Below are 23,750 nucleotides of genomic sequence, written 5' to 3' on the forward strand. Positions count from 1 at the left end.
TAAACAGAGACAAAAGCCTGCAAATGGCCAGGAGCAGGGGGGCAAGCAGCAGCCCAAGCCAGTGGAAAAGAAGTATTTGTTTGCTGGCACTGCTTCTCCAAAGGCCAAAGGCAGATTTCTTGTCGATTGTGGAGCCACGAGGTAAACAGAGACAAAAGCCTGCAGATGGCCAGGAGCAGGGGGGCAAGCAGCAGTCCAAGCCGGTGGAAAACAAGGCTTTGTTTCCTGGCATTGCTTCTCCAAAGGCCAAAGGCAGATTTCTTGTCGATTCTGGAGCCACGAGGCACGTAACGAAAGATCGGCACTTGTTTATTTCCTTCACACATCAAGATGCGGAAATCCAACAGGCTGATGGAAACACGTTGAGAGTTGCAGGAGTCGGGACAGTGAAACTGGCAAATCTGCACACAACCATCAGCGAAGTACTTTTCCCCCCCAGATTCTGCAGACAATTTGCTCAGCGTCCCACAGCTGACTGGGCGAGGCTTTGAGATTTCCTTCAAGAAGAGCGTCTGTGTCATCAGAGGACATTTTGCATGTGAAGTTTATAGATGGCTTGTTCTTGATAACTTTCAAACCCTATCAACTAGCCCACGCAGACCTGGTTGGTCCACTTGCCTCTTTGGGTGGAGCAAGGTACTTCATGGTTTTAATTGATTCTTTTTCCAGGTACATTCATGTGTTTATGCTCCAGCAGAAGTCAGAAGCGTTTCCTAGGTTCAAGGCGTTCTGTGCTTGGTTGGAGAATGCTCACAATAAACGCATTGGCTGTTTATTTTCTGATCAAGGTGGTGAATTCACTTCTCAGCAGTTTGAAGCTTTTCTGACTGAGAAGGGAATGTAGCATGACCTCTCAAGTCCTAGGTCTTCCTGGGAGAACGGACTTTGTGAAAGGGCGATCAAACTTTGCTGCAAGACCTAAAAACCTTGTTGCATGATGCCAATCTTCCTGAGCAATATTGGGCAGAGTCACTCTCTAATTTTGTTTACATGTATAACGAGATTGTCTTCACCTATTGGCTGTACTCCCTATGAGAAGATGTTTGGTAAGAAACCTTACGTCAAACACATGAGAATCTTTGGTTCTGACATGTGGGTCCACACCCCACAGAGCAGCAAGCTTGGGAAGCGTGGGGCACATGGTTTGTTCATGGGGTATGAAAAAGGTGCATACAGGGTATTCATGACTGACTCTCAGTCCATTAGGTTCACAAAGAGTGTTGAGTACAATTCTAAGTGGGGGGGGGGGGGGAATGTGGAAATTTTCCAGAGCCACTCAGAGGAGGATGAAGATGACTGCTGCTGCTGTTGCTCTCGTGAGTGCTGGGAGGACCGCTCCCTCTCCTGCCAACCCCATCGGGCCTAGGGGGCGGGCCCTGCACTCACCACTACAGTTTAGAGGCCTGAGCAGCTACCTGCAGCAAGGGACAAAAATGGTTTTAAATGTTTTAAGTGCTTTTAATTTGCTGCGCCTTAAATGGTGGTTGTTTTTTTTTATAATATTATTTTATTATTTTATTTCTGCTTGGGGTGGGATAAGTATTTAGTCAGGGTGGGGAGTAGTTTAATTTGAGCACTATTGTTTCTTGCTTTGTTTTTATTTTTATTATTCTGTTAAGTTATTATATAGTTTGTATTTTGCTTTTTAAGGGGAAGGGTCAGGGCTGCCTGGGAGTGGGCCTCAGCCAATAGAATGGCTGGGGCAGGTTCCACAGGGGGGGGGGTGTATTGGGACACCCGATCTCAGTGATCATGGGCAGAAGGAGGAGTTATACTAAGACCAGACCATGTCATTACCGAGGAGGCAGGTTTAGTCATCGTTTGAGGACTATTCCTGCCTCCGGGTCTGGTCCTGACTGGAAGGATACTGAAATCAGCAAGGAAAACCCACATGACCTGAAAGTGTTGCTGTGCAATGCCAGGTCAAGGATGAATAAAACCACTGCCATCCACGACCTGATTGTGGATGGAGGATTTGACCTGGCATGTGTGACAGAGACCTGGTTGAATGAAGCAGATGGGCCTGTCCTTGCCGCTGCTTGCCCACCAGGTTTCTCTTACGCACAGCAACCCAGGTCATGTGGGCGTGGAGGGGGGGTTGCAATGATTTTTAGGAAGTCATTAGTCTGCACCAGGCGTCCTATTGGGAAGACCCAGTTTTCCGAGTGCATGTTCTGGAAGTTGGGCAATAGGGGCAGTACAGGATTCCTATTGGTTTACCGACCTCCCTGCTGCACCAAGGATTCCCTGCCCGAGCTGCTTCAGGTCGTGGCGGATATGCTCCTGGAGACACCTAGCTTGGTTGTCCTGGGGGATTTTAACATCCATGCTGACACGACCTTACAAGGGGCCGCTCGGGACTTCGTGGAAAGCATGGCCTCCATGGGGCTGTCCCTGAATAAGTTTGGCCCAACTCATAGTCACGGACATGCCTTAGACCTGGTGTTCACCTCTAGTGATGTGGGTGATCTGACACTAAGTAAAAGTGAAAGAAAAGAAGTGCCATGGTCAGATCACTTCCTGGTGCAACTGGACTTCTATGCGACCCTTCCCCTCTGCAGGGAGGTGGGACCGATTCGGATGGTCCGCTCCCATCACTTAATGGATCCAATGGGCTTCCAGAGAGTGGTAGGGGATGTTTTATCCCAAGTTGATGGCCTTTCAGCTGATTCCCTGGTGGCCCGCTGGAATGTGGAGTTAACCAGGGCTATTGACTGTCTGGCTCCGAAGCGCCCTCTCCGATTCCATGGAGCCCGGACAACCCCGTGGTTTTCCCCGGAGCTGAGGGCGATGAAACAATCGTTGAGATGGCTAGAGCACCGGTGGAGGAAAACTCATTCTGAATCAGACCGGACACGGGCTAGAGCTCAACGTCGAGCCTACCAAGTGGCAATGGCGACAGCGAAGAGGGCCTTCTTCACTGCCTCCATTGCATCTGCAGAAACAGCAGCAGGAGACTTTTTCAGGTGGTTCGCAATCTATTGGAACCACCTGCACCACCGGGGCCTGGTAGGGACCCCAAGATCTCCTGCAGTGCTTTTATAAAGTTTTTTGCAGATAAAGTTGCTCAGATTCAGAAGGAGGTAGACTCCACCGTGGGAGCAGGGCCAGGGCGGGAGAGTGCTAGAGTTCTGTCTAGTCCTGTTACATGGGATCAATTCCAAACTGTTACCTCCAAGGATGTGGACAGGCTGCTTGGACAAGTGAAACCGACCACCTGTCTCCTTGATCCTTGCCCATCCTGGCTGATAAAAGCGAGCCTGGAAGGGCTTGGCGATGGGCTCTGCGGGGTGGTGAATGCTTCCCTCTGTGAGGGAGCCTTCCCAGACCCACTGAAAGAGGTAGCCATTAAACCGCTTCTTAAAAAAACATCTTTAGACCCGGCCAATTTGGCCAACTATCGCCCAGTCTCAAATCTTCCATTCTTGGGCAAGGTGATTGAGTGGGTAGTTGCTGAACAACTCCAAGCACGCCTGGAGGATGCGGACCATTTGGATCCCTTCCAGTCTGGATTCAGGCCTCATCATGGGACTGAAACTGCCTTGGTCGCGCTGGTTGATGATCTCCGGCGGGCTAGGGACAAAGGTGAGAGCTGCTTCCTAGTTCTGCTGGATCTCTCAGCGGCCTTTGACACCATCGACCATAACATCCTTCTAGACTGTCTAGAAGGGCTGGGAGCTGGGGGCACTGTTATACAGTGGTTCCGCTCCTTTCTCCTGGGCCGTGTCCAGAAAGTGGTGTTGGGGGGTGAGTGTTCAGACCCCTGGGCTCTCACTTGTGGGGTGCCTCAGGGTTCTGTCCTCTCCCCCATGCTTTTTAATATCTATATGAAGCCGCTGGGAAAGATCATCAGGGGGTTTGGGCTGGGTGTTCCTCAGTATGCAGATGACACCCAGCTCTACCTCTCCTTTAAATCAGAACCAGTGAAGGCGGTGAAGGTCCTGTGTGAGTGCCTGGAGGCGGTTAGAGGATGGATGGCAGCTGTAATGGTTCTAAGGGGGTTGCTCGTGCGTAAGTTGCCGCCACTCCTGGCTAGGTTGCCTGGTTGAACCCTTTCTCTCTGGACAGCCTTGCACTCGTGGCTGTCTCAGTCACTGGCAGAATCCGTCAGTGGGCGTTTCTTAAACTTCTTCCAGCAAAGAAGTTCTTTGACGCCAAGTCTCCTCCTACTCTCCCTGCGTGGAAGTCTTCTGCGCAGGGAGGGTGTGGGCAGCGGAGTACCCGTGCTCTCCCCACTGGTCTCCGGTGAAGAGTCCTGGAGCCTTTTCTCCGATTCCCCCATCTGCCCCCCTTCACCCCTGGTGTTACGCTGATTTCCTTCCCCAGCAGATGGGCTGCCTCTCTCCCTGCTGGTACCCTCTCCGGCATCGCTCTGGAGCCTTCCCTCCACCTCTGGCTCCGATGGCAGTTCCCTGACAGCAGCTAACAGATTGAGGTTGAATCCTGACAAGACAGAAGTACTGTTCTTGGGGGACAGGGGGCGGGCTGGTGTGGAGGACTCCCTGGTCCTGAATGGGGTAACTGTGCCCCTGAAGGACCAGGTGCGCAGCCTGGGAGTCATTTTGGACTCACAGCTATCCATGGAGGCGCAGGGCAGCTGTCTACCAGCTCCACCTGGTACGCAGGCTAAGACCCTACCTGCCCGCAGACTGTCTCGCCAGAGTGGTGCATGCTCTAGTTAACGCCCGCTTGGACTACTACAACGCGCTCTACGTGGGGCTACCTTTGAAGGTGACCCGGAAACTGCAATTAATCCAGAATGCGGCAGCTAGACTGGTGACTGGGAGTGGCCGCTGGGACCACATAACACCGGTTCTGAGATCTGCATTGGCTCCCAGTACGTTTCCGAGCACAATTCAAAGTGTTGGTGCTGACCTTTAAAGCCCTAAATGGCCTCGGTCCTGTATACCTGAAGGAGCGTCTTCACCCCCATCGTTCAGCCCGGACACTGAGATCCAGTGCCGAGGGCCTTCTGGCGGTTCCCTCATTGCGAGAAGTGAGGTTCCAGGGAACCAGACAGAGGGCCTTCTCGGTAATGGCGCCCACCCAGTGGAACACCCTCCCTTCAGATGTGAAGGAAATAAGCAGCTATCCTATCTTTAAAAGACATCTGTTGGCAGCCCTGTTCAGGGAAGTTTTTAATATTTAACACTGTACTGTTTTTAACACTTGATTGGGGGCCGCCCAGAGTGGCTGGGGAAAGTCAGCCAGATGGGCAGGGTATAAATAATAAATTACTATTATTATTGTTATGAGGAAGAAGAAGAAGATGATGATGATAAGACGGGGAAGCTGAGGATGATGATCAGAGCTCGGATTCCAGCTCAGTGAGCAGTGCTGCTGCTGTTGTCAGTGACAGTGATGACACAGCAGACTACAAGAGCGCAAAGGCCTCAATCAGACCATCTGATGCGTCTGACACTGAACTGGAGGAACCACTGTTCACCATTGGCCACTTTTCTCCTAAGAAAGAGGAGGTGAGTGAAGAAGAGTTGCGTCTAGTACGCAGATCTGAAAGGGCCACAAAAGGCAAACCTCCAAAGAGATTTGCTGATGAGTTTGCTAAGACGGCAACTGCTGTTCTTAGTAGCTCAGAGAAGGTGTGGGAACCTGCAAGCTTCAAAGAGGTTCAGGAGTTAACCTCTAAAGATGCTGAGCCATGGCTTAATGCCATGAAGGCTGAAGTTGATTCCTTGGATAGGAACCAAACCTGGGAGCTAGTCCCAGTAGTCCCAGGAATGAGACTGGTTGGCAGCAAATGGGTCTTCAAGGCCAAGACAGACCAGAATGGCAAGGTTTTCAGGCACAAAGCCAGATTGGTTGCCAGAGGTTTTTCACAGGTACCAGGACAGGATTACCATGAGACCTACTCTGCTCAAGATTGCTGCAGAGGAGAAACTGCATGTTTCTCATCATGATGTGAACACAGCTTTTTTGTATGGGATTTTCGGGGAGGAGCTGTATATGCTTCCACCTGATGGAATGCAGACACAGAAAGGAATGGTCTGTAAACTACGGAAATCCTTATATGGTCTCAAGCAGAGTGCCAGGTGTTGGAACACAAAACTCACTGAGACATTGCTTTCTCTAGGTTTTCACCAAGCACACACACATACACACACACAAAATGTGTGTGCATTCAAATAAAAACATTTTTTTAAAGGGGTAAAGTAGAAGCTTTCATCCTCCTATCATACATGTGGAGGAGTGCATGAGCCTCAGGTTTCTTCTTCTAACAACAAACCCTAGTTTGCCATTCATTTCTGAACTGGGCTAGCCTGCTCTGAAAAAGCTAATCTGTGAAGGCAATGAATGGCTTTCTCATACAGTGAGACAGTTGGTCCTTTTAGCTCAGTGCTGGCTCTCCAATAACTCTAGGCAAATACTGCTTCCAACTCTGCTACCCCAAATCAGTTTTTAACGAGAAACAAAACAAGGAATGAACCAAAGCTCTTCTACATGTGATGCAAGGGGAACCTGTGGACCTCCTGATGTTATTGGACTACAACTACCCTTAGCATAGTTGGCTATGCTAACTGGAGCTGATGGGTGTTGACTAATGACATCTGGAGGGCCACAGCCCCGCCCCATCCCTAATGTAAAGCATACTCTCTACCATTGGTCTCTTCCCTGATGCATTGGGATAAGGCTCCCTGCAGCTGGAAAACAAACACGCCAAGGAGATTAAACCTTCTCCCTGACACACTAGCTTTCTCCCATTGGGGAGCTTTCAAAGACTTCCCATGTCGTTAGCCTGAAGGGACACAGTGCAAGTAAAGCGTTAGCACTTAGCTCTTCCGGATCCATGGAACCCCTGATTAACCCCTCCTAATGGTGCTCACCTCATCCTGTACAGCAGAAGGCAAAAACGGACACTGCATGGGACGAAGTGGTTGAGCCAGCACTGCCTTCAGATCAATCAGAGCCTTGTGCTTGGCTGTCTTATTGGAGGTCTGGGTCTTGCTATCCTTGGGCTGTAGCGATGACTCAGCTTCCAGAGGCTGCTGAAGTTCGGCACCGTTGACTTCCGGCATTCTGTTTGCCCGTGGGACTTCCTCTGGCTCCATGGCCTCCATATCCTCTAAGGTACGAAGCCGTTCCAGCTTCTCACTCAGGAGTGACCCCTCTGGCACATGACTTGGAGGTGCTGGTAAAAGCACGTCCGTCATCTTGGGCATTGCTTCCTCACCGTTAAGACCTGAAGCAAGAACACGACACAAATTATCATAGCATCTGAAGGGCACTGCTGGATCAGACATCACTCTAGCCCAGCATCCTGCAGGGTAGGAAAACCAAGGCTCTCTCTCCGTTGCTGCTCTTCAGCAACTGGTACTCAAGGGTACATTGCCTTGGAATGTGGATGCTCCATATTGCCATCATGGTTAATATCAGCAGACCCAAACATTTCACTAATCAACTTTTTTGAATACACCCCCCCCCAGCAAGCCTACCCAGGCATATCATTTTAATACATCCATTTTTTTTCTAATTATTTTGAGTTTTAAAATAAATGCAAACATTTGTCAACTAGCTAAATAAAATGATTGCTTCTTACAGCAGTCAAAATATGCTTTTTTCCCCTGAAGGAAACACACGTAGCAAACAAACACAAAAGAATTCTGATTAATAAAAGAATTAGGGATGGATTTTATTTCAGCAGACAATGCTAAAAGACGTGGTGTAGTATTTTACATTAAACCTGCACTTGAACCCAAGCTAATCCAAAAAGACAATAAAGGGAGGATTCTAATGGTACAAATCAAAGTCCAAGGAGAAAAGACAGTATTGGTGGGAATATATGCACCAAATGAAATTAAATCAAAATTCTTTCAAAAATTTGAAACATATCTTTTGGAGATTGCAGATGAGAAGGTAATACTAATGGCAGATCTGAATGGGGTACCATCATTAAAGATGGACAGAACAATTAGGAAAAAACACACCAAAGAAGGTAGGCTACCCAAAACTTTTTTTGATATGACAGAGACATTGAATTTAATAGACATCTGGAGAGTAAAACATGTGCTTGATAAACAGTTAACTTTTTTTCACATGTACATGGCAGTAGTGCCAGACTGGATGCAGTTTGGATTTCAAAAGAATTAGAATCAAAAGTTTAAAAAATTGAAATAGATCCCAGAGCATTGTCGGATCATAGTCCTATAATAATGGAAATTCTGAAAGAAAGTCAATACACCCTTAGATGGAGATAGAATGAAGATCTATTAGATGATAAAATCTTGTTAGAAAAGGCAAAAAAGGTTCTGGGAGATTACTTTGAATTAAATCTTAATAATAGAACCAGGCTGCAAACAGTATGGGGCGCTAGCAAAGCAGTCATGAGGGGACTGTTTATACAACAAAACTCAATTAAGAAAAAGGCAAGAGAAAAGAAAAAGAAAGAAATTTTAGATTAAATTTCATAGAAAGAAAAATAATTAATAAAAAACCCCAGTAAAGACACAGTTAAACAGGCAATTAAACTATTAGAAATTCAATACTCAATGTTGATTAATGAGGAAATAAGCTGGAAAATTAAAATGATGAAACAAAAGTATTTTGAACATGCCAACAAGCCAGGGAAATTACTGGCATGGCAAATGAGGAAAAGTGAGCAAAAAAATTATATAAATAAGATAAAACATAATGGTAAGATCACTGACAAACCAAAGGAAATATGGGAAGCCTTCATTAAGTACTTTACAGAGAAGTGGCAGGCTTTAAGCTGAACATAACAAAAACAAAAATGCTTGTTAAAAATGTAACCACGGAAGAAAAGGACGACTTAGAAAAAATATTGGGCCTGAAAATCTCCTCAAAAGCGAAATACCTGGGTATTGGGATCACCCCCAAGAACATAAACTTATTTCAGGATAATTACAGGATAATTACACCACAGGAATTTCCAAATTCCTGTGGGAAGGGAAGAAACCTAGGATTAAACACCTGATCTTAATAGACATAAAAGAGAGAGGAGGCTTTTCTCTACCCGACCTAAAACTTTACTACGAGGCAGCCTGATTCACCTGGCTAAAAGATTGGTGCACATTGCAGGATCCGGACCTCCTGGATCTGGAAGGTTTTGACAACCGTTGGGGATGGCACGCCTACCTGATATATGGAAAAGCGAAAATTCATAAAAAATTTACCAACCATATAATAAGAAAGCCACTCTTTGCTGTATGGGAAAAATATAAAGACCTGATGGAGCCTAAAGTCCCGTGGTGGACTTCTCCAATAGAAGCCATAGCAGTAAAACGGAAAAATACTTAGGAAAGCTGGCCAACATATAAAACACTTCTAAAAAATGAAGATAACCAAATAAAATTTAAAAACTTTGAGGAAATAAGAGAACACATCTCAGACTGGTTCCAATACCATCAGTTATTTGAAAAAGTTAAATCTGACAAACAAAAGGGGTTCTCAACAGAAATTTCCCGATTCAAATCTGATCTTGTAAATTCTAAAAGAAAAACTCTTTCCAAAACTTATTGACTCCTTCTTGACTGGACAGTCAAGGAGGAGGAGGTAACAGTGGCAATGGTGAGGTGGTCACAAGATTTTGGCCATTCAATAACCATGGCCCAATGGGAAAACTTATGGAAGATCAATTGGAAATTCACAAATTGTTACACAATTAGAAAGTACTTTACAGATTTTTATAAAAAAAGAATTGTAAAGAAGACACTGATGGAAGAATATATAAAAAGCAGCAATCTCCCAAAAATAAAAGATGAAAAACGGTTATTATTAAATGCTGAAATAACATCGCAGGAAATATTAGATGAAATAAATCAAGCAAAGACAGGCAAATCCCCATGACCAGATGGAATTTCAGCAAAGTATTATAAAAAATCAAATGAACAGCTTGTGATTCCCTTAAAAGATATGATGAATGAGATTTTAAAAACAGGGGAAGTCCCAGAAACATGGAAAGAGGCCTATATAACATTAATACCAAAACAAGATTCAGATATAACACTAGTAAAATATTATAGGCCCATCTCACTATTAAACAATGATTACAAACTGTTTGCATATATCCTTGCTAACAGAATGAAAAGTTCTTTGGAGGAACATATACACCAAGACCAAGCAGGATTTTTTCCAGGTAGACAAATGAAAGATATTATCAGAAACATTTTAAACATAATTGAATACCTGGAAGTGCAAAATGAAAAACAAGCAGCATTTATGTTTATAGTTATCATCACTTTTGTTCATTCTGGTCCTTTAGGTTCTGGCAAGGAATATTAGAATGGATAAAGAAGTAGCAGGAATAAGAATAGAGAAAAATGAACACAAATTGAAAGCCTTCAAGGACAATTTGGTTATTACTGTAGTTCTCTCCCTAGAGTAATAGAAAAAATTCAAAAGTTTGGACAAGTGGCAGGTTTTAAACTTAATAAAAACAAAACCAAACTGTTAGTTAAAAATCTTAAAGAATCAGAAAAGAAAGAACTATCAGAATCTATATAGAAATCCACAAGAAGGTAAAGTCTTTAGGAATATGGCTGACGATAAAGAATCTTAATATTTACAAAGACAATTATGAAAAAAATTTAGAATGAAATAAAAAGGAATTTGGAAATATGGAATAGCATGAACCTCTCTTTCTTAGGACGAATTGCTGCAATAAAAATGAATGTATTGCCAAAAATGCTATTCCTTTTTCAGACAATACCAATAAGTAATAATGCTTGCTTCAAAAAATGGCAGCAAGATATTTCAAAATTTATCTGGAATGGGAAAAGGCCAAGAATAAAGCACAAAATACTTACAGACTTAAAACAGTGAGGAGACTTTTCTCTTCCAGATTTTAAAATTTACAACGAAGCAGCATGCCTTACTTGGATTTGGGATTGGATTAAATTGGAAAAAAAGGAGGCAATAGACTTAGAAGGACACGACAACAGATTCAGTTGGCATTCATACCTGTGGTATGGAAAAGCAAAAGTACACAAAGGATTCCACAATCACATAATTAAAAAGTCCCTGATAAGGGTATGGGAAAAATACAAAGAATTACTGGAATCCAAAACTCAGTGGTGGTTGTCACCTACTGAAGCATTATCACTTAAAACGTTAACAATGAAAGGAATATGGCCAACATATAGAGATTTATCAGTAGAACAAGAAGCAAAGTGGAAATTGAAAGATTACGATGAGATAAAGGAACACCTTCAGAGTTGGTTGCATTATAGGCAATTAAATGAAATCTTCACGGAAGATAACAAGAGAGGATTCACTTACAGTTTCAAAATTCCAAAAGGATATTGTGATGGGATAATGAGCTGCTTGTGCGTAAAAGCTTGATCCCTCTGGGGTTTGGCTGGTCAACCAAACCGAGTCACTAACGGAGCCCCCAAAGCATGACTCAGTCAGTCGCTGGTAGAATCTGACAGTGGGCGTCTACGGAACTTACTCCAGCATAAAAGCTGTTTGACGGACATGCGCCTCCTGGACTCTCTGCGTGACAGTTTCCGGCGAAGGGTGGGAGTTCCTAAGGGGGGTCTTGTTACCTCTTCACTATTCTCACTGGAAGTATCCCAGAGCCTCCCCTCCGACTCCCCTTCCTCCGGAGCTCCTGCTCTCCCCCTACTGGTTCCTTCTTCTGCTGCAGAATCTCTCCTATTCTCCTGGAGCCTTTCCACCACCTGTTCCTCCGATGGCAGTTCCCTGACATCCACCTCCCCCCCAGGGCCCCCTTCACCCCCCGCCTCCTCTCCCACTGGCGGTGAGGGCGGAAAGCCCCTGAAGGAACTCTCCTCGTCGTCCGAGGATTCAAACACTTCTAGCCACGGCGTACCGTCTCTCTCCCCGTCTTCCTCTTCTTCGTCGGAGTCGGCTTCCTCACCCACCCCTGACTCTGGGAACCCTTCAAACTCCCCTTCCTCATCGGTGGTCCCAAAGTGTTCCCTTCTAAATCGTGCCACGGGTTGCGGTTTTTTGGGGAAACGCTGATGAAATGTTTTATTAAAACCTCGTCGTTGACTACCTCTGCTGGTACCCAAGTGTTTTCCGACTCTACTTCCCCCTCCCATTCTACCAGATATTCCACCTGATTCCCCTTCCACCTGGAATCAATGATTCCTGCCACGTTCATGTCGCTTTCTCTCTCTTCGATCACGGGCGTTTGGGTGACCTCTCTCTCACGCTCCCCCCACTCACGTCCCTCTCGGTACGGCGACAGTAATGACCTGTGAAATACTGGGTGCAATTTCATGTGACTGGGCAGTCTGAGTTTGAATGCTACTGGGTTGACCTGCTGTATGACCTCAAAGGGTCCCAATCTTTTGGGTCTCAATTTTTTACTCCCTCCCTTGAACGGTAGTCCTTGGGTGGATAGCCACACCCGGTTTCCCACCCTTATAGTTTCACCTTCCCTCCTATTTCTGTCTGCTTGCTTCTTATATTCTTCCTTGGCTTTCTCTAAGTTAAGTTGAAGCTGACGGTGGATCGCTTCCATCTCTTCAACAAAATGTTCCGCCGCCGGCACGCTCCACCTCTCCCCTCCTTCTCCTGGAAATGCCCGGGGATGACACCCATAATTTGCCAGAAAGGGACTCATCCCTGTGGACACGTTCTCCACATTGTTGTAGGCAAATTCTGCCAGAGGTAACTTATCTACCCAATCATTTTCTCTGTCTTCTACATAACACCTCAGGTATTGTTGTAAAATCCCGTTTGCCCTTTCCGCTTGCCCATTTGTTTCTGGGTGCCGGGCAGTTGAAAAATTGAGTTCCACGTGCAGTAAGCTCATAAGTTTCCTCCAGAACCTGGAAGTAAACTGTTTCCCTCTGTCGCTGACCACCCTCATGGCCATGCAACCTGAAAATATGCTCTACAAACAACTTGGCGGTTTCCTCCGCTGTGACCGCATGTGAACAGGCTATAAAATGACACATCTTAGTTAATAGATCTACCACCACCATGACAGCTGTTTTGCCCTTGGATTTTGGCAGGTCCGTCATAAAATCTATGGATACTGCCTCCCATGGCCTTTCTGCTGTGGGTAAGGGTTGTAATAGCCCCGCTGGCGCTACCCTCTCCCCTTTCGCTCGCTGGCACCTGTCGCAACCCCTGACATATTCCCGTACGTCCTCCCTCACCTTGGGCCACCAAAACTCCCTGGTAACCAACCACATGGTTTTGTGCTGTCCAAAATGCCCCGCTGTGGGGCTGTCATGCAACTGCTTGAGTACTCTGCCCCTCAGTTCCCCATCGGGTATGTACAGTGCCCCTTTGTAATACAACGCCCCGTTCTTTTCTTCAAACCCCCCTGTGTTCTCCTCTGTCCTCCTGAGTTCTCTGAGTTTCTCTTGGGCGTATTCATCGTTCTCAGTACCCTCTATCAGTTCCCTCTGCCCCACCAATGCCGCCCCACACACCCAGCGGTCTTCAGGGATTACATGCCTTGCCTCAGGCGCTCCCTCCCCCTCTAAGTACTCAGGTTTCCTGGAAAGAGCGTCCGCCCTCACGTTCTCGGAGCCTGGCACGTAACTAATCTCAAAGTGGAATTTGGAGAACTCCTGGGCCCATCTCACTTGTGTCTGGTTCAGCACTCGGGCTGTTCTCCAGTATTCCAGATTTTTGTGGTCAGTTCGGACTTGAACCTTGTGCTGCGCCCCAATCAGCAAGTGCCGCCATCTCCGGAATGCTTCATGAATGGCGAGCAGTTCTCGGTCGTATACTGTGTAGTTCCTCTCGGATTTGTTCAACTTCCGCGAGAAGAATGCACACGGTCTCCATTCAGACGTGTCTTTTCCCGGCTGGAGAAGCACGGCCCCCACCGCTCTGTCTGACGCGTCAGTCTCCACTCTCATTGGTTGTTGTAGATCTACGTGCAAAAGTTGCTCTTCCGACGCAAACGCCTGCTTTAAGTGTTCGAACGCCCGCTGCGCTTCTTCCGTCCAAACAAATTTTTTCTTGCTGCTAAGACAATCCGTGATGGGCGCTGTTAAATGGGCAAAGTTTTTGATGAACTTCCTATAGAAGTTTCCGAAGCCCAAGAATCTTTGCACGTCCTTCTTGGTCTTTGGTGTTTTCCATTCCAGTACCGCTTGAACCTTGCTGGGATCCATGGCCAATCCCTTGTCAGACAACCGGTACCCCAGGAATTCCACCTCCTTGGTATGAAACTGACACTTCTCCAGTTTCACCCACAGCCGGTTTTCTCGCAGTTTGCTCAGTACTTCTCTTACATCTCGCACATGCTGCTCCTCATTCTCTGAGTACACCAGGACGTCATCTAAGAACGCTACGGAGTTCTTGTAGAGCAATGGCCCCAGGACGTGATTCATGAATGATTGAAAACAGGCTGAGCCCGCCTGTAGTCCGAAGGGCATAACGAGGTACTCAAAGGCCCCCAAGGGGGTGAACATAGTGGTCTTCCACTCATCCCCCTTTCTCACACGTATCAAGTTATATGCCCCTCTAAGGTCCAGCTTGGTAAAAATTTTCCCTTTTCTCACCCGTGTCAGAATGTCATCAATTCTAGGCATAGGGAAAGTCACTGGTTCTGACACTGCATTTAGGGCCCTGAAATCACATACAAGCCTGGGTTTACCCGTGTTTTTTTTGTCCACAAAGAACACTGGGCTGCCCCCCACCGCTCGTGACTCTCTGATGAAACCTCGCTTGAGGTTCTTGTCAATAAACTCCCTTAACTCCTGCATCTCACTGTCTGACATTGCATACAGCTTGCCCACTGGCAATTGTGCTCCTGGGAGTAAGGTAATTTGACAGTCAAAGGGTCTGTGCGGGGGCAGTTTATCTGCTTCCTTTTCGCTAAAGACGTCCATCAAGTCAGCGTATTGTGGTGGCACCTTCCCCTTGTCCATCACTTCCATCCCTGCTAGAGTGGCCCTGGCCCCTGCCTGAGCCTCTCCCTCCTTGCAGTGTTCTAGGCAATGTGCTGATCCAAAGGAAACCACTCTCTGATGCCAGCCTACTAGCGGATCGTGTAGTGCCAGCCAGCTCATTCCCAAAATAATAGGAGCTCCTCCCAAGGTGGCTACGTTAAACGCTATCAGTTCTGTGTGTCTTGCCACCCTCATTATCATTGGTACAGTCTGTTGGCTCACTTCTCCTCCCAACAGTTCCCTCCCATCAATCGTGGTAACCTGCAAAGGCTTACTTAATGGGATAGTCTGTATCTGGTGTTCAGCTGCAAACTCCTTACTCATGAAATTACAGAAGCTGCCTGAATCCAATAGCGCTTTTATCTTTAGTGGGTGTCCGTTTGACAGTTCCAGCAACACCTCTATCACAAGCGCTGGTCTTGGAGGTTCCGGCATGGGCACATTCGCTACTCCTTGGCCTGGCTGCTGTGCCCTGATGTTGGCAGCCAGGCGTTGGCTTTTACTTGCTCCTTGATTTCTCCTTCCTCCTTCCCCCCAACAGTTCCCGCCATCCCTTGCCATTCCTTCCTTTGCGGACAGACTCTGGCAAAGTGACCTGGCTGTTGGCAGAGATAACATCTCTTGGCGCTCTTTCCCTCCTTCTTCCGCCCTTCACTGGTGTTTGAAACTGCGCGCGCGCTGTTCCAAGTTCCATCGGCTCTGCTGGCGGGAAAGGCTGCTCCGGAATCTCTGGAATGCGGAAGTCCTTCCAACGTTCCCCCTTTCCTTCCCGCTTTTCCAAAGCTCTTGCCTCCTGGCGCGCTCCTATGGACAGCGCAGATTTAGTCAGCTGATCCATAGACTCTGCCCTAGGCGCCCGGGAAAGTTCATCTTTCACTGCCGGAGAGAGCCCTTCTTCAAACAGCATTTGAATAGGTTCACTCGCAAGGTCCCACCCCAGTCTATGAATCAGCATGGTGAACTCAGTCCAGTACTCACGTACAGATCGGCTCCCCTGTTTACACGCCATTAACTGCCTGCGCTCCACCCCCTGCTCAATCTCGCTGGAAAACATCAAGTCCATGGCGCGAAAAAACTTCATTGTGTCCTTTAAGATTTCATTATTGGCTGCCATCAGGGGTCGAACCCAGTCCTTTGCCCCTCCCTCTAGATGGCCAATCACGTACGCCACTCTAGAGTTCTCATCGGGGAAGTCATCAAACAGTAGATTGAGAGCATATTGCATCTCTGTCCTAAAGGCTTGATAGTTCCTGGGCAATATGGCAAATAACCCATCTAATGTTACATGTGAAAGACTACAACAACTAACATTAGAACTGAATAATATACTAGCTAAAAAAAATGAGTTCAGCCTAAGTCTAAGATAAATATATTGGGAATAGGGAGAAAGACCAACAAAAATTCTAGCTAGTTGTCTAAAACAAAAGAAAGCGAACCAAATAATACCCTTAATAAGAAATGAAAATAACATCGCAGCGACCTCATCAATAGATATCAATAATGATTTTTTTTTAATTCTACAAAAAATTATATGAAGGGCCAGAAAATATATCAGAGGATGAGATGGAGAACTTCTTTCAAAATATCAAAATACCAAGCATTGAAGAAGATAAAAAAGATATGCTGTCAGCACCCCTAAATATATTAGATATTGAGAATGTAATAGAAACAATGGGGAATGGGAAATCACCTGGACCAGACTGTTTTCCTATAGAATGGTATAAAATATTCAAAAATATACTAGTCCCCAGATTAGAGGTCTATGAGGAAATAGCTCATAAAAGTATATCTTCTACAACATTCAATAAAGCTTTAATAATAATTATACCAAAACCTAACAAAGACCCTACTAAATGTGCAAATTATAGACCAATATCGTTAATGAATGTTGATGCAAAGATTTTGAATGCAATATTGGCGGCAAAATTACAAAAAGTTATTCAAGACTCGATACCTAATAATCAAACAGGTTTTATAAAAACAAGACAAGCTACAGATAACATCAGATTAACAATAGATTTGATAAATTTAAACAAAGATGAAGAGGAGTTTATGATATTGTCATTAGATGCAAAAAAGGCTTTTGACAGAATATATATAAAGAATTCATATGGTTTGTGTTACGTAAATTTGGTTTCCCTATAGAATACTGTAATTGGATCTAAATGATTTATAAAAACCCAACGTCCCGGATTGTTACAAATGGAAGAATTTCGAATTTGATTACTTTAAATCGAGGAACGAGACAAGGATGTCCTCTTTCTCCGTTATTATTTAATCTGTGCCTGGAACCATTAACAAGAGCAATAATTCAGGATGAGCATATCAAGGGTGTAAAACACAACAAAGATAATTACAAAATTGTATAATTTTCGGATGGTATCCTTTTATTTATTACAAAACCAGAAGATACAATTCCAAAAATTACGGAGAAAATAAAAACCTTTGGCAGAATATAGGGATATTCTATAAATTGGACAAAATCAGATATTTTACCAATTGGGCCAAGGGCTACATTGTATAGAAACCATCAATTTAGGATGTGCAAAGACTTTATTAAATAGTTGGGTATAATGCTTTCATCAGATATAGACCAAATTATAAAATTTAATTTGAATCAAATTATAAATGATATTTCTTTTGATATTGAAAGTTGGGGACCTCTAAACCTCTCCCTTTGGGGAAAAGTTAATGTCCTCAAAATGAATGTTGTTGCAAAGCTTTTATACATTCTTAGAGGATTACCAATACATATTCCCAAATTTTACTTCCAAAAAATAAATCAACTATTTAGATCGTGCCTGTGGGGTACAAAGCCACCAAAAATATCACTACATAAAATGCAACTAAGGAAGGTGGCTTTGGTCTCCCAAATCTGGAACTATATCACCAGGCCTACCTGCTGAGTAAGACTAATGATTGGAGAGCTAGCAGGAATCCCAATTGGGCTACTCTCGAATATAGTTTCTTTGAACCTCTTGTAGAGTGGACTAAACTGGGCTCCAATTTTATGAAATATCCTATTATCCTGGAGACTATTAAAGCACCTATATAAATTTGGATGAATAAAAATAAAAAGAATAAGGATGACCCCTATCAACATGAGAAACTAAAAATTTGGGCCAACCCAAAATTAAAAATTGGAAATCAAGTAATAATTTGGCAAAATTGGATTTAAAAAGGTATTTTGACATAGAATCAATTAATTGATGAAAATTAAAAAATTTGTGGAATATATGACTTTGCAAGTAAAGTATGGATTAACCAGTGAAACACAATGGAAGTACATCCAATTGAAACATATGTTGGAAAGGCAATTTGGCCCTGACGCTCTAGCAGCATCGGAAACACCCATGCTGCTACAAGATTTAATCTCTGCAACAAAAACAAAAAACTCTACACTTGCACTATATAAAACCCTACTCAACAGGAAGAAATATGATTTAGAATATTATAGACAAAAATGGAGTGAAGAGTTAGGGGTACAGATAACAAATGATATATGGGAGTCAAGTATAAAATCAACAGAAATAGCCTCTATGGATCTAAGACTAAGACTTATTCAACAGAAAATAATATTTAGAGTCTACTGGACTCCAGCAAAACTACACCAGAAGAAAATAACAAGTGCAGACAACTGCTGGAGATGTGGAAGTAAAAATTTGAACTGCCCGATGATAAGATCATTTTGGTGTGAGTTGAGGATATTTATAGCAAGAGTAATAAAAATAAATTGTTATTTAGTGGAATTAAATTTAATTCTAAATTATATTCCGGAAATGTGGGAAAATACAAGGGGTCAAAAAAATGGGTGTACCGTGCTATATTATGTCAGGGAACTGACATCGGAGAGAGAGGCGGAGGCAAGGCTCCAAAACGATGCAGGAGAGGGGACCAGCAGGGGGAAAGGAATTCAGCGTAACACCAGTAGAGAAGAGGAGGATTTGGAGACAGGGCTCCAAGACCCTTCACCGGAGACTAGTGGAGAGAGCGCTGACACGCCTCTGCCTTCCCCTTACTTGCGCAGACGTGTTCCGCGCAGGGAAAGTAGGAGACTTGGCGTCAAACAGCTTTTATGCTGGAAGAGGTTCAAGAAACGCCCACTGACGGATTCTGCAAGCGACTGACCGGCCACGGAGTGTGGGCTGTCAGCCAAGGCATGGTGAACCAGGCAACCTGACTGAACTAGCAGGCAACTTACGCACAAGTAACCCCTTACAACCATTACAGCAATCCGTCAGTCTCTGAAGTTACTTGTGCACAGGCAGGGAACCATGAGCCAGACTGGAGGTGCCGGTGCAGCAGAGCAGGCTGCGAGTGTGCAGGACTTGGTGAAGAGGAACCAGGACCTGGAACGGCATGTAGCTCTGCTGACGGCGAGGCTGGATGAACGGCGGACCCAGGACGCGCAGGTTAGACCCACCCCAGTGGCAAAGAAAGTGCCGGGACTGGTACACAAGTTTGGGGGGAAGCCACAGGACTATAATGCGTTCCGAACGGAAATAGAGTACGCTTTGGAACTGCAGCACGATGACTTTAATGACGATGTTGAGAGGGTGGCTTATATCGTGGGGCACCTTCAGGATGGTGTGCGCGAATGGGTCAGACCCCTAATGGCCACGCAGAATGCTGCCATGAGGGACGTACGGAAGTTTCTCCAAGCTATGGATGCGATGTATTCAAGTCAAATTGGGCAGAGTGTGACCCAACGGGAGCTGATGAGGTGCAAGCAGGGGGACCTGTCCGTTAGAGACTATTGGTCCCGTTTTGCAATGCTGATACACCGGCTAGAATGGGACCTGGATGACCCATCTATATGGATGCTGTTTGAGGAGGGGTTGTCCCCAACCGTGAAGGACGAACTCTCTCGCGCGCCCCGCTCGCAATCTATGGACGAATTGACCAAAGCAGCGCTTGCGATAGGAGCTCGGCAGGAAGCGCGCGCTTTGGAAAGGCGGGAAGGGAGGAGTGCGTTGCCCTGACTATCGCATTCCTGAGATGCCAAGGCAGCCTTCCGGGTCAGTGGAGCCAATGGAAATCGATGGAATGCCCCAACCTGAATGGAATGCCCCAACTAATGGAAGTGCCCCAACCAGACCCACCCAAGGCGTCTATAGCGATCGAGGTGGTGCTAGAACTCCCAAATGGGCACCCGGTCAAGGTGAAAGCAATGCTGGACTCAGGCAGCTCCTGTAATTTTTTTAGCAGAGTTCGCACTAGAGCACCAACTCCACCTGCTACCACTTGATTTCCCCCTCCAGGTCACCACGATAGATGGCAGGGAGCTGCTGGGAGGGGAGGTAACGCATCAAACCCCGCCAATGAGAATGAGTGTGTCCAGGCACACAGAAACCATTGCCTTTCATGTGGCCACTCTGGCGGGACCCCCGATAACATTAGGCATGAGCTGGCTAGTGTTACATGATCCAGTGGTGGCTTGGCATCAACGGACAGTCACCTTTGGGTCAGCTCACTGTTTGGAACACTGTCTAGGGGGGGGAAACCCAGGTTGAGGTTGGCCAGAGTGGCAGCAACGACACTGAAGCAGAGAGGAGAGGTGCCGCCACAGTACGCTGACTTACAGGAGGTCTTCAGCGAGAGGGAGGCGGACAGGCTGCCGCCACATAGGGCCTTTGACTGCCAAATCAACTTACTCCCAGGGGCTCAGCTGCCGGTGGGCAAGCTGTATGCCATGTCGGACCGAGAGATGCAGGAGTTGCGGAACTTTATTGAGAAGAACCTGAAAAGAGGTTTCATAAGAGAATCTAAGGCAGTGGGGGGGCAGTCCGGTGTTCTTTGTGGACAAAAAGAACACGAATGAGCCCAGATTGATCGTAGACTATAGGGCGCTGAACCTTGTATCGGAACCTGTGACTTTCCCAATGCCCCGAATTGATGACATTTTGACACGGGTAAGGAAGGGGAAGATCTTTACCAAGCTGGACCTCAGGGGAGCATACAATTTGATTAGGATGAGGGAGGGGGACGAATGGAAAACCACCATGTTCACCCCCCTAGGGGCCTTCGAGTACTTAGTCATGCCATTTGGATTACAGTCAGGCTCCGCCTGTTTTCAAGCCTTCATGCACCACGTGTTGGGTTCCTTGCTGTACAAGAACTGCGTAGCATTTCTGGACGACGTCCTAATCTATTCGGACAATGAGAAGCAGCATGTCGAGGATGTCAGGGAAGTGCTAAAGAGGCTGCAGAAGCACCAGTTGTGGGTCAAGCTGGAGAAGTGCCAATTCCACGCCAGAGAGGTGGAGTTTCTGGGGTACAGGCTGTCGGACCGGGGCCTAGCTATGGACCCCAGCAAGGTGCAGGCGGTGCTGGACTGGAAGACCCCCAAAACCCGGAAGGACGTGCAGAGGTTCCTAGGGTTCAGCAACTTCTACCGTAAGTTCATCAAGAACTTCGCCCACTTGACCGCGCCCATCACGGATTGTCTCAGTAGCAAAAAGAAATTCGTCTGGACAGAAAGTGCCCAACGATCTTTCGAAAGGCTGAAGAAGGCGTTCACATCGGAGGAACAGCTCCTGCACGTGGATCTGCAGAAGCCGATGAGGCTAGAGACAGACGCGTCAGACCGGTCGGTGGGAGCGATGTTGCTCCAGCCGGGAGGGAGCCAACACGCCTGGAGACCGTGCGCCTTCTTCTCATGGAAGCTGAGCAAGTCAGAACAAAACTACACGGTGTATGACCGCGAACTGCTGGCGATTTACGCAGCCTTTAGGCAGTGGAGACATCTACTGATAGGGGCCCAGCACAAGATTCAGGTGTGCACGGATCACAAGAACTTGGAATATTGGAGAACGGCTCGGGTTCTCAACCAGAGACAGATTCGGTGGGCACAGGAGTTCTCCAAGTTCTTCTTTGAGATCACGTACGTGCCGGGAGAAGAGAACGTGAGGGCAGACGCGCTGTCCAGGAAGCCGGAGTACACGGAAGGAGAAGGACCGCCGGAAGTGAGACACGTGTTCCCAGAGGATCGATGGGTGTGTGGGGGAGCGTTGGTTGGGAAACGTGAACTAACCGAACTGATTTGTCAGGACGACTTCGCCCAAACCAAAATCAGGGAACTCAGGGAAGCGAGGGGAGACCAGGGAGGCTTTGAGGAAAGGGAAGGACTGCTGTACTACAAGGGAGCAATGTATGTGCCCGGGGAGGCCTTGCGGGAAAGGGTGCTCAAACAGCTTCACGACAACCCAACGGCGGGGCACTTTGGGCAACACAAAACCATGTTACTGGTTACTAGGCAGTTCTGGTGGCCAAGGGTGAGGGAAGATGTACGAGAGTATGTACGGGGGTGTGACCGCTGCCAACGGGCTAAGGGGGAGAGGGCTGCCCTGGCAGGGTTGCTGGAACCTTTGCCCACACCGGGAAGACCCTGGGAGGTGGTGTTTATAGATTTTATGACAGATTTACCCAAGTCCAGAGGGAAAACAGCGGTCATGGTAGTAGTAGATCTGCTAACCAAAATGTGCCATTTTATAGCTTGCTCGCATGCAGTAACGGCTGAGGAAACAGCCAGGTTGTTTGTGGATCACATCTTCAGGTTGCATGGAGCTCCTTCGAGGGTTATCTCAGACCGAGGGAAACAGTTTACCTCGAGGTTCTGGAGGAGGCTCATGAACTTATTGCAGGTGGAAGTGGGATTCTCGACGGCGAGACACCCGGAGACCAACGGGCAAGCAGAGAGAGCGAACAGTATTTTACAGCAATATCTACGGTGCTACGTGAACGAGAGACAGAACGATTGGGTAGAGAAGCTAGCACTGGCTGAGTTTGCGTATAACAATGCTGAGCATGTGTCCACGGGGATGAGCCCGTTCATGGCTAATTATGGGTGTCACCCCAGGGCCTTTCCCGGGAGGGGGGAGGAAGGGTGGAGCAGAACAGTTTGTGGAAGAAATGGAGGCTCTGCACTAGCAGCTTAAAATGAACCTGGAAAGGGCCAAGGAAGTGTACAAGAGGCAAGCAGACAAGCGTTGCCAGGAAGGGGAGACTATAAGGGTGGGGGACCGGGTGTGGTTATCCACCCAAGGGCTACCCTTTAAGGGAGGGTGCAAGAAACTGCGGCCGAAACGGCTAGGACCCTTTGAGGTAACACACCAAGTGAACCCTGTGGCATTCAGGCTCAAGTTGCCAGAAAGCATGAAAATCCACCCGGTGTTTCATAGGTCGCTGCTCTCACCATACAGGGGGGAGCGGAGGTTCCGGGGGGAAGGAGGAGAAGGCCTCACACACCCACAAGTGGAGGAGAGGGAACACTGCAACCAGGTGATGGAGATCCTAGATTCGCGATGCCGGGGGCGGCAGGTGGAGTACCTGGTAGCTTGGGAAGGAGAACCCGAGTCAGAAAACACGTGGGTTCCTGTGGGGGTGGTAGATGATGGATATCTGGTGGAAGAGTTCCACAGCAGGTACCCGAGGAAGCCCAAACCAATAGAGAGATTCTGGGAGGAGCAATTTGGAACCACTGATGAGGAAGAGGAGGATTTTGTGGGTTTTCCTACTTCCGAAGAGGAAGAAGGAGAAGCATAAGGGGAGGAGGATTCGGACTGGGAAGCCCATCCCGCGTGGAGAAACCGGAGCGGGTGGGAAGTGGGGTTTGAGTCCTCGGAAGACGACGGCAGCTCTTTCCGGGGGTTTCCTGCATCGTCGGCTGAAGAGGGAGACAAGGTTGCGTCACCGGATCGGGCCGGGGGTGGAGGGGGTCCTGGGAGGGAGGTGGATGTCAGGGAACTGACATCGGAGAGAGAGGCAGAGGCAAGGCTCCAAAACGATGCAGGAGAGGGGACCAGCAGGGGGGAAGGAATTCAGCGTAACACCAGTAGAGAAGAGGAGGATTTGGAGACAGGGCTCCAAGACCCTTCACCGGAGACT

General features: G+C 46.9%; 1 protein-coding gene across 1 annotated transcript in view; it reads right to left on the minus strand.

Annotated features, from left to right (window-relative positions):
* Positions 1-6,180: 6,180 nt before the first annotated feature.
* LOC309333160 (U3 small nucleolar RNA-associated protein 14 homolog A-like) overlaps positions 6,181-23,750 on the minus strand; it is a gene marked incomplete at its 5' end in the record, with an annotated part of 50,033 nt that continues 32,463 nt past the window's right edge. The window contains 1 exon segment of the mRNA XM_081846562.1: positions 6,181-7,198. Coding sequence (XP_081702688.1) covers positions 6,819-7,198 — 380 coding nt within the window. The 3' untranslated portion in view covers positions 6,181-6,818.

This window comes from Podarcis erhardii (assembly GCF_964252035.2).
Source record: "Podarcis erhardii genome assembly, chromosome: W".
NCBI lineage: Eukaryota > Metazoa > Chordata > Lepidosauria > Squamata > Lacertidae > Podarcis > Podarcis erhardii.